The sequence below is a fragment of the Hylaeus volcanicus genome, chromosome 4 (assembly GCF_026283585.1).
Source record: "Hylaeus volcanicus isolate JK05 chromosome 4, UHH_iyHylVolc1.0_haploid, whole genome shotgun sequence".
Lineage (NCBI taxonomy): Eukaryota > Metazoa > Arthropoda > Insecta > Hymenoptera > Colletidae > Hylaeus > Hylaeus volcanicus.
Window position 1 is genome coordinate 11716052 of NC_071979.1, and position 10220 is coordinate 11726271.

A 10220-nucleotide genomic window follows, 5' to 3' on the forward strand; every position below is an offset into this window, starting at 1 on the left:
CTAAGGAAAAAGTTGTTTCAAATCACCTCCCGAACCACCCCTTTCAAGGTGTTACAACATTTTTGGGACACCCTGTATAAGGAGTTCCATCTGTGTAGTGTAGAAGTGTTATCAAATATGAATATTTCTACCACTCGCGGCGCAAGTGAGATCAAATTTGAAAGGGTGACTCCAGATTTCTCTGACAAAGTACAGTGTCTAGTGCGCTCAGAGAGTAGAGGAAATAAAGAGAGAAAAGAAGAAATTTCTAAGGTGAAGACTGCTATAATTGAATATAACATTGAATACTTTGCACCAGGTGTTTACATTTAACACAAAGAATAATGCTTAAAATTTTTTTTTACGAAATTGAACTCATTTTTCATTACTTACATCATTAAACTTGCAAATTATTCATCTAAGTTTCATTTTTTCAATAGCAATCTATTTGTTAATAAGGTTTCATCTCTTCTGTACACTTGCATATTTTAGATAAACAAAATTTTTAATATTGATTTCTACTTCACTTGATTCACAAATGTATTGATTATTTGCTAACGTCATTTTATGATATATATCGCACATAGTTGTAGTATTCATTTAATTACGAAGAAATAACTCCAAGTTGCTTAATTGGTTAGTAGTTCTCTATTCTTTTATGTATTCTTTTCTTTCATAATCATTCATTATTGAAAAATCGACAAGAATTTGCTAAATAGCATTTAAGTAAATCAGATGTAAATGTTTGTCACCAGTGACTTTATTTTTCTTGGGAATAATTGAAACCACAAAAAAAAGGAACAGAAATAACTCTGGATCACAATTGTTACTAAAAGATAGATTGGAAAACCTAAATTTAAATGCTGAAAGCAGTCCTGCAGGAAAGACTACTACCTCGGGCAGCCATAGAGCGCAACTTTTAATGTAAGGTTTGAATAGTAAAGACAAGACTATTTTGGGCAATATTTTTCTTACGAGGAACGAGTCTATTGTTAGAAATACTATTGCCAAACTACCAATACAGGCAATTGGACCACTACTCAAAGAGCTAATCATCTTGGTCCAGGGTAAATCTTACGCATAAGTTTCATCATTATTTTTATGTTTTGTGTTCATTTTTATTGTGGATTACATCGTTGTTACATTGTGTTTTCTTTTTCACATTAAAATTTAAAAAACTATATTGCACCACGGTAATACCTATAGGATGGTGAGGAAATTTACCGCATCCTTTTTAAATACTATTAAATTTCTACCTAACTCAAACTTACAAACAAATATAATGTTTATATATTGCTTCGTGTGTAATTATTAAAAAAAAATATCTCGAAATATAAAAGTATAAAATTCATTGAACAGTGTTAATCGCTGTTCGTCAACAACAGTTGCCACATTGCTCAGTACCATTTTCTGATTTGAGTACATTTTCGATATAAAACCGCAAAGGGTTAATAAAACTTTCACTTTTCTAAGATTAACTAGTACCACAGCGAAATAGAATTCGTTAGAGTTTATTGTAGACTTTGTTGTAGAACTGTACGTGTTCGCTTTACATTACCTATCTTGCAACTATTCACACTGTTGGCGAACCTCAACGAATTCAAAGTTTCATTGTAACATTCGTTTAAAGGCGATATATTTAGTAACATTAAGGTTTTAGAATTGCCACCCAGAGACGGCATTAACAAATGGGTAAGCTTCGAATTTCTATAGGGTATATGTTCCTGCTTCTTCAACAGAGCAAGAATTACATTACCTAAATTCGCTAGCGATTTGTTAATATTTTTTGTTTCGGCAATTCGAGCTGATTCCTCTGCTTTCAGTCTTTCAGAACCCGCTAAATCTACTAAATTCAAATTTCCTATCGAAACTTCTCCTTTCCTTTTATGTAAACCGATAAGTTTTATTCTCGTTACCGAATGCGATCTCGATGATCTAAACAATTATACTGTTATTGCTCATGAATCTATTGATTATTTTGAAATAAATGATAAAGATAAAAAATATATATTTACCGTTCATTAGATAAAGTAGCCGCGACTGCTCTATTACGTTGGGCGTTTAGAAGGCATTCGTGTAGTTCTTCAGGACTATGTATTTCCTCAATTTTAAGATTGCTAACATATAAATCGTGTCCTTTACTATCAGTCATTCGGATTTCGTGTGTTTTTACTTGAGAATCAAGTAAATCAACGATATGCTCATTATAAATCTCAAGGAAACTAGCTTCAATTCGGTACTCCCAGCCAAGTAATTGGAACTGCTTCATTTCTTTGAATATGTGTCGTACCTTAATACGTAAACGAAAGCAAGAATTTTAGCAAACATTATCTCTTCCACAAATTATAATAAATAAAATTGTATGTACCGTTCTAGGTATCATGCCCTCTGTATCAGTTCCAGGTGAACCTTCCATCGTAAACGTTTTACCTGAACCAGTCTGACCATATGCAAATACACAAACATTATATCCTTCTAAAGCAGATTGAACTAAAAGAGCTAACTCTTCGAAGACATCTTGTTGGCTGGTATTAGGTGGAAAAACTTTGTCGAAGGAAAATTCTTGTCGCATTCCTCTTAGCTTTCCACTACAACTCGTTGCATCAGAACCATCTAACTTACCCACCTCGATAGTGGACTCATCAACGAAGTTCATTATACACATCCTGTGAACAGTGTAAATAATCGTTTGAAAATTTACTAAATTTAATATTTGGATCAGTGTTTTGAAACGTTTTAGAATGCACGATACTAGAGAAATAATATTCAGACAATTGTTAAACTCAGATGAACAATAAATGATGAGATCCCTCTAGAGGTTATACCCCTAACATTTGAAAATACTAATTAGATATACAATACATACATTTTCCCTTTCTGGATTTCACTTGAAGTTCTAGGACGCACCCGGCAAAATACTCGAATATTTCCTTTTAATTCCTGTATCGCATTATGTAGACATCTACGATCCTTGTCCATTGTATGAACTAAAGACTGTAATTCACTATTGACTGTACTTAATTCTTTGATAATCCTTTCCTGCTTTTCCAAATCTGTTTGTTGATTTTCTATGGTAGATGTATGCTTCAATAGTAATGCTTCTTGAGACAAGCACTTTTGTTTAAATTCTTCTAAACATTTTGAGACAGAATTAAACGATTCTCTGGATTCCAACAAACGTTTATTCAAATTCTCTCTTTCTTCTTCTATGGTACTCATTGCTACTTTCAATTCCTTGAGTTCATCATCTAATCTCTTGTTTAAAGTTTCATATTCTTCTACCTTTAACTTATACACATTTGTATTTGCTTCTAAAGTATTCACCTGTTCCTGCAGCATGTTAAGTTTCAATGCGGTATCTTTATACTTTCCTCGTAAGGTAGATAATTCATTGGTTGTGTGGGCCAAGCGACCCTTAATATCCCACTTATTTGGTTTGGTTGCACAGTTACTTTGCGTGTTTTTAACTGCTGTAACTGATACAGTGCTATTAACAATCTTGCCTGTTGATGTAGCATTTTGTTGTACAGCTCCTGCTTTAGAAACAGGTTTAATAAATGGCTTTTTAACTGCATGTACAATGTTTGTAGTAGCTGGTCTTTTCAAAGTTCTAGTTGTTATCGACGACATCGTTTTCGATCTAGCTAGGTTCTCCTTCATCATAGGTTTATCTTTTATGGTACTTTTTAAATCGAGGTTCGCTACACTTTGTGCCTTTTTCAACATTTCAGATGCATTATTGATATTTGAATGAGACTGTTCATTACCACTTGTGGAAGCTTTTGTCTTATTCATGTCTGAGGTATTAGTCGATTTAAAATTAATAGAGTCTGTCAAAACAATTTTTGGTTTAGGCAAACGTGATTCCATCTGTGGGACAATCATGTAGATTAACAAAGTGTAATGTAAAGGAATCGTATGCTTACTAATGGTTCAACTAAACTAAGAACACATGCATTACCCAAATAGCAAAAAATTGATCAATCAAAACATCTATTATTAGATGAATCTATTCCTCTTATATAATTCATGCTGTTTCAAATCACAAGCTATCTTAAATATGGTTTGTCAAGAATTAGGAATGTACTATACCTATTCCTCCCATTCTTAACTCTTAAACTACCTGCACATACAACAAATTCTACAAAGAAAAACCCTGGAAGACCTTGTATTTAGATCTATGTAACGCCAACTTAAATCATTGCAAATACTTGATTACAAACAAAACTAATGTGTAATATGGATTGAAGGAAAAATATTAGAGTATGAGAACAATTACTAAAAAAGTACTAATATAATTAGTGCCAATAAGACTCGAAAAAATGATAAATAAACAGAATATTCAACAAAATATAATTATAATAAAATATACTTATAAACTTATATACAATGATTCCTTTTTTTTCACAATTTTATGACATATCACAGTTTTATTTTACGTTTTCATTAGTTAAGGATCTGAACTATCTATTTCTTAATCAAAGAAGAATTAAAATCTTATCATTATCTTTTTACTTTGCGTGTTATTACTATATTGTTTACATGCAAATAATTCTGCGATTCACAGAACGAACTTGTTTTCTTACAATCACTACAAAAGTCTAAAATATATTGTTCGTAGATAGAAACATAGATACGAACAACAATGGCAACAGTCCAATAAAACAAACCTTTTCGTCTATAATAATAAAATAAAATCTCTCGCAGTCACACGCATCAACTGTCTACAAACTCAAATTGTTTACCATTAAATTACCTAATACTTTCACAATAACAAAACTATCATCTGACGTGTGAACATATTTCCTGTCCAAAGATTATAGAATGAAATGAAACTGATATTTGTAAAATGGCAGGTTACTTCGGCAAAGGTTAAACGCGATTGAACGTGATTAAACGATGGTTGAACAACGTTTCGTGTGCCCGGTGTGCCCTTCGTGTGGTTTTCAAATTCATTTGTTGCGCATGCGCATTGGAAAAAAGACAGTGGTTTGAAGAAAATACAGGATGTCCCAAAAATATTGTAACACCTTGAAAGGGGTGGTTCGAGAGGTGATTTGAAACAACTTTTTCCTTAGCGAAAATGTTGTCCGAGGCTTTGTTAAGGAGATATTAAGAGAAAACCCCGACCAATCAGAGCGCGCGTATACCGTTGGAGCGGCCGTGGTAGCGAAGGCTACGGCTAGGCGGCCGCGTCAATGTCCTTTGATGCACGTCGAGTCACTTGTCGCGTACAAGCGCGGCCACTTAGCACGTATTAGCTCGTATTATATTAGCTCGTATAGCTCGATTTAAGTAAAAGAAAAGAATCTTGCCGATTTCTTAAATATATGTTTTAATCCAATATCTTTCTCTGCATGAACTACTTCATTGTATGAAATGTGATAATTATAACCAAATAAAAGTCTATAGTTTCCAAATCGTTTCTCTAATTTTTTAATTCAAAATTTTCCTGCTAAAAGATAAGATATGTCAAAAGTTTGAAAACAGTACTCTATGAGTAGTAAAAGAACTTTAGTATTTTGATGTAAAGCTTTGAAAGTATCTAATGTTAAATGACAGTCTGTTTCCAAATTTTTCTAAAAATCTAACTATGTTAAAAATTTCTTTAAATATTCATATCTAAAATCCTTAACATTCAAAATCGGTTTACAAAATTCGTTTCTTTTCCTGTTACCTTTAACACTACTTGTATTATTCACAATGTCCCACCATTTGCGAAATATTTCTAAAAAATGGGCAGTATCTGTATAATTAAAATCTTTCATAACTGCCATTGTTGAATGATGGAAAATATTATTTACTAGAAAAACTTTTTGCCTAACAAAATTATTAGGAAACAATGATTTATAATTTAATTTATAAGCTTTCTTAATAATTAAATATTTTTCAAAATCGTAAACTGTACGTGAATGGTTAAATTTAACTAATCCTTGTTCATTTGTATAAAATTCGGACAAAATAAAGGTTTCATCTAAATTTTTTTAAATTTAACCAGTTATTTCTTATATTTTTTATTATATGAACAAAGTCAAAAGAAAGAAAAATAATTGTATGAAAAGGCCGGTAGAGGGAGACATAGTAGTTGGGAGTGTGGCGTCGCTGCGCCAACATTATTAGAGTTTCCTCTCTATGGAGGAAGAAGACTTTCTTTTGTTTTCTTTCTCTCTATGCGAAAAGGAAGACTTTCGTTTGTTTTCTTTCTCTCGCTCAGATTTCCTACCTCGTGGCGTCGCCACGAGGCGGCGTACCACGGTGGCGACAGTACGAACAAGTACGAGTTCGGCATGTGGACCAATGTGGACAAGCACGACTCGCGCGTCGAAAACAATTTTCAAATATCGCGCTAGTCCGTAGTGACGTCTCCTTTTGTACTAACGCGTCGCGATTGATGTTAGTGTTTTGCGTCGATTCGTGTGTCACGCTAGATGTAATAAATGGTGTATGTTCATCAGTAAAGATTCTTGTGATGTGAGTAACCACACAGGAGGCCGGTTGTACCGAGAGGCCGGGAGGCTGATAGGATAGGTTGGGTTACGTATATCGAAGCCGGAATCTCACACTGTTGCCATTTTCGCCTCAATACGGCTAGTACTAAAGTCGGTTGTGGCGTAGCCTTCGCTACCGCGGCCGTTCCATCGGCATACTCGCGCTCTGATTGGTCAGTGTTTTCCGTTAATATCTCTTTAACAAAGCCTCGGACAATATTTTCGCTAAAGAAAGAGTTGTTTCAAATCACCTCCTGAAACACCCCTTTCAAGGAGTTACAACATTTTTGCGACACCCTGTATAGCAGCTATACTATATTCGTATACTACGGACACCGGGCTGTGACGCCCCCAAAAATCTGGCGCCCTGGGTGGTTGCTGCTCTCCCCCCCCCCCCCCCCCCAATGCCGACCCTAAGAGTAGCAAAGTGGTGTGGTGACTGGCGAGGACTACTGGCGACCACTATATGGCTCATAGCCTAAAAGCTCTTTCACACGACGATACGCGTATCGCAATACGCGTATGCGTAGAGTTTAACAAATGCATGGATGACGAGAATCTGAGATGTGAAGAAGAGTGTTTGGACCGGGCAACAGTTGGAAGTGTGCCTGGAAGATAAACACATGGAATCGGCGAATGTTTAGGCTAAGAGAGCGACTGCTAGGTGCCAGATTGAGAATGAATGATAAGAACGTGTGTTGTGTGTAGGTAAGGGTAAAAGGAAGACATGTTTGGACACAGAGATGGGGGTATTCATACTCATAAATATATAATTCAAATATATGTCGCAGGGAAATGATAAAAATAGAGACTTGATCAAATCCCTAAGGTAGATGATCAATTCACGGGAGATGTTAAAATAACATCTCTGTGAGGTCATTTTCCTAAAGAAAGTAAGTGATTTGATCAAATCCCTTGACTGTTTTAGGGAAAAGATGGAATAATATTGTTTAGATATTAAAAGTATTAATTTAGTAAATCATGCGTTATTAAGTGTAGAATAGGTAATACAACAATAGTCGTAGAAACAAATTATTTATTAATTACATTCCCTAAAAATATTCTTTTTGTTTGTTAAAATATCAGCTTAAATACCTATTTCTTTTACTAATTAGTCTCGAATAAATAATTTATGTTTCTATGAGTATTCTTGTATTACCTATTCTACTTTTAATAACGCATGATTAACTAATTAAAATACTTTCAATATCTAAACAATATTATTTCATCTTTACACTAAAACAGTTAAGGGATTTGATCGAATCATACTATTTCATTTTTTTGCTAAAACAGTTAAGAGATTTGATCAAATCACTTACTTTCTTTAGGGAAATGATCTCACAGAGATGTTATTTTAACATCTCCCATGAATTGATCATCTACCTTAGGGATTTGATCAAATCTCTATTTTTATCATTTCCCTGCGACATATATAATTCATAAATATGAATATGAATACATTCACATCACGCGGATTTGTAAATATGAATATGAATAATTTCACGAATAAAAATGTGAACAACGCGTTATTCACATTTTTATTTATAATTAACTCTTCATTAAATAACGTTAATCACTTACTTACATTGTTTACTAATCCTACACAAAAAACGTTTTCACTCCAACCAAATGGGTAATTAGGTAATTACAAAAATTATGTAATTTATCCAAATAAAAGAATCATTGTTGTTACTATTATAAAACACAGTATAGTTGTGTTAATAGACATGTATACGAAACTCTGGAATATGTATAAGCACCTTGGATAATGAATTAATGACATACATTCGTGCGAAGTTGCACGTGTGAGCGACGAAACATGCGTCATAGGAGTAATTTTCATGGAAGCACCAGCCAGAGGCGTTATGAGAAGTGACGAAGATAAAGCGTACAATAAACGGGAGTTACCGTTAGCGAAGCGAGAGAGAGTTAGCGAAGCTAGATCTTGTCAAACGAAAGCTGGAGTTGAGGAGAAGTCTCGCGTATATGTGTCATTGAAATTTGTACATATCTGTCTTAGAATAAATTTGTAAAACACTGTAAATGGTTCAATTTCTCTTCATACAAATCATGACAAATATTTCACGAATTAAATCAATTGTATTGTTTTAAACTTTTCGTTTTATTATGGTTGAAAACCATTCTAGTTTCGTTTTTCACTTTTAAATGTAATCAAACGGAAGTTAGTAAATGATTGAAGACGACAGGCTTTGTGTTTTGATCACACTATTCGCTGAGCTACGGGATTGTGTAGCGTTTGATTACATTGGTCGCTGAGCTATGAGATTAGTTTTGCGTTAATAATAAATTAGTTTTGCCTTTTCTGTGTTCTAGTAAGTCGATTTTCAATCACTGTTGTTTAATCTATGATTGAGGATCTGTAAGTTTTATTTCGTGGTTATCAGTACTGATACTATTTACTTTAACCAGATAGCTGTGTTTGACGAGTATACTCGTCATGGAAAAGTGACAGGATTTCGTATTAGCACGAGTATAATCGTCATCGTTCGATTTTCGCGACACATAATGCGCGCTCTTAAAAGGGGGCCCCCACAGCTAACTGGTTAAGGAGATACGTGATCTAGATTGTAGTCTGATAATATTGTCAAGTTCTCTTATAATGGCAATTGTTTTCATACAGTGGGTGTAGAAAGTATTCGTACACCGATCAATTTCCAAAAAAACTATGTAAAATTGTAATTTATTAACTTATTTTTATAAACAATGACATTCTACATGTTCTCGGAAATCTCTAGAATAGATAGATTACAAAGAAAATAGCTATTTATGTAAGTTGCGAAACTAACAAGAAAAAAACAATTAATCGATAGGAATATTGAAGCAATAAGTATTCGCACAACTGTTTAAAAGTACTTTCCTGGAAATTTGATGTTTTCTAATTCGCACGGAGCAATAAATTAAAGTGTTTACGTTACAAACTCTGCTGTAAATGGTTCGTTATAAGAATCGTCCAAATACTTATTGCTTCTATACTTTTACTCACTTTTCGCATTTTTTTGTTAATTTCACAAATTATATTAACTAGTAAATGTTGTTTGGACTAGATCTATCTTAGAGACTTCCGAGAATATGTAAAATATCATTGATTACAAAAAGGAAGTTAAGAAACTACAATTTCACAGAAAAGATTTTTGGGAAATTGATCGGTGTACGAATACATTCTACACCCACTGTATATACCACGTAAAGAAGTAATATTAACACAGCTAATGATAATAAATATGATAAATGGTAGAAAAATACCATATTTCCATTTTTTTAATTGAACAGTTGAGAACTTTTACTAATTGCATGTTAAAAAGCGTAAATCGTGGAACGAAAAAGTAATTTACGACTATCTTCGAAATTTCATTGAAAAACAATACTTATCTATATAAAGAGTTATAGCAGTTACTTTTAATATAAGGCAATATAAATAGTTACTCGCATAAACGTCGTCGGAACGACTTATCTCTAAGTTTAGTCAGTTTTTCTTATCATATCACATTTATCAGTGGTTCCTAACAAAAAAATTGGTCGAGGTTAATGTACGTACTGGTTACATGATTGACCAATAAACAATATCGTTTAAACTTTAACCTGACTATCGATTGTAAAGGGTTTCTTGAAAGTAGCTTTAGAATTTTATTTTTTAATAAAACAAATAGGACCCAGAGCCAAACTCCGAGTTGACTTCAGCGACAGTCGCGGAAAAAGTAGGAAATTCCGGAGTTTCCTACTTTTTCCGCAACT

The 10220-nt window shown here is 33.5% G+C and overlaps 1 protein-coding gene and 2 long non-coding RNA genes across 5 annotated transcripts; 2 read left to right on the forward strand and 1 right to left on the reverse strand.

Annotated features, from left to right (window-relative positions):
- The first annotated feature begins 54 nt into the window (after positions 1 to 54).
- On the forward strand, positions 55 to 6028 carry LOC128875589 (uncharacterized). Its single transcript, XR_008456848.1, has 3 exons — positions 55 to 252; positions 735 to 1046; positions 4836 to 6028. It is a non-coding gene; the product is annotated as an uncharacterized LOC128875589 (long non-coding RNA).
- On the reverse strand, positions 1040 to 4877 carry LOC128875583 (protein claret segregational-like). 3 transcript variants are annotated; one of them, XM_054121281.1, is made up of 5 exons: positions 4736 to 4877; positions 2846 to 3849; positions 2348 to 2645; positions 1995 to 2269; positions 1040 to 1914 (listed from the first exon to the last, which is right to left on the reverse strand). In XM_054121281.1, the coding sequence occupies exons 2-5, from the start codon at positions 3847 to 3849 to the stop codon at positions 1491 to 1493; spliced, it is 2001 nt and encodes a 666-aa protein (XP_053977256.1). In that variant the 5' UTR covers positions 4736 to 4877; the 3' UTR covers positions 1040 to 1490. The 3 variants fall into 3 exon arrangements, with proteins under 3 accessions (XP_053977256.1, XP_053977255.1, XP_053977254.1); XM_054121280.1 differs by having other exon boundaries at positions 4650 to 4840; XM_054121279.1 differs by lacking the exon at positions 4736 to 4877 and having other exon boundaries at positions 2846 to 4297.
- A 12-nt stretch (positions 6029 to 6040) lies between the features above and the next one.
- Positions 6041 to 8511, forward strand: LOC128875590 (uncharacterized). The gene is made up of 2 exons (XR_008456849.1): positions 6041 to 7175; positions 8193 to 8511. It is a non-coding gene; the product is annotated as an uncharacterized LOC128875590 (long non-coding RNA).
- The last annotated feature ends 1709 nt before the right edge of the window (positions 8512 to 10220 follow it).

What these genes read in the sequence shown, in the direction of transcription:
- LOC128875583 (XM_054121279.1), bottom strand. Translation starts at nt 3,864, where the DNA reads ATGATTGTCCCACAGATGGAATCACGTTTGCCTAAACCAAAAATTGTT. An exon ending in GAAATCCAGAAAGGGAAAAT is followed by an intron (nt 2,646 to 2,845) that starts GTATGTATTGTA and finishes CACTGTTCACAG; the next exon opens with GATGTGTATAATGAACTTCG. An exon ending in GCTACTTTATCTAATGAACG is followed by an intron (nt 1,915 to 1,994) that starts GTAAATATATAT and finishes ATAATTGTTTAG; the next exon opens with ATCATCGAGATCGCATTCGG.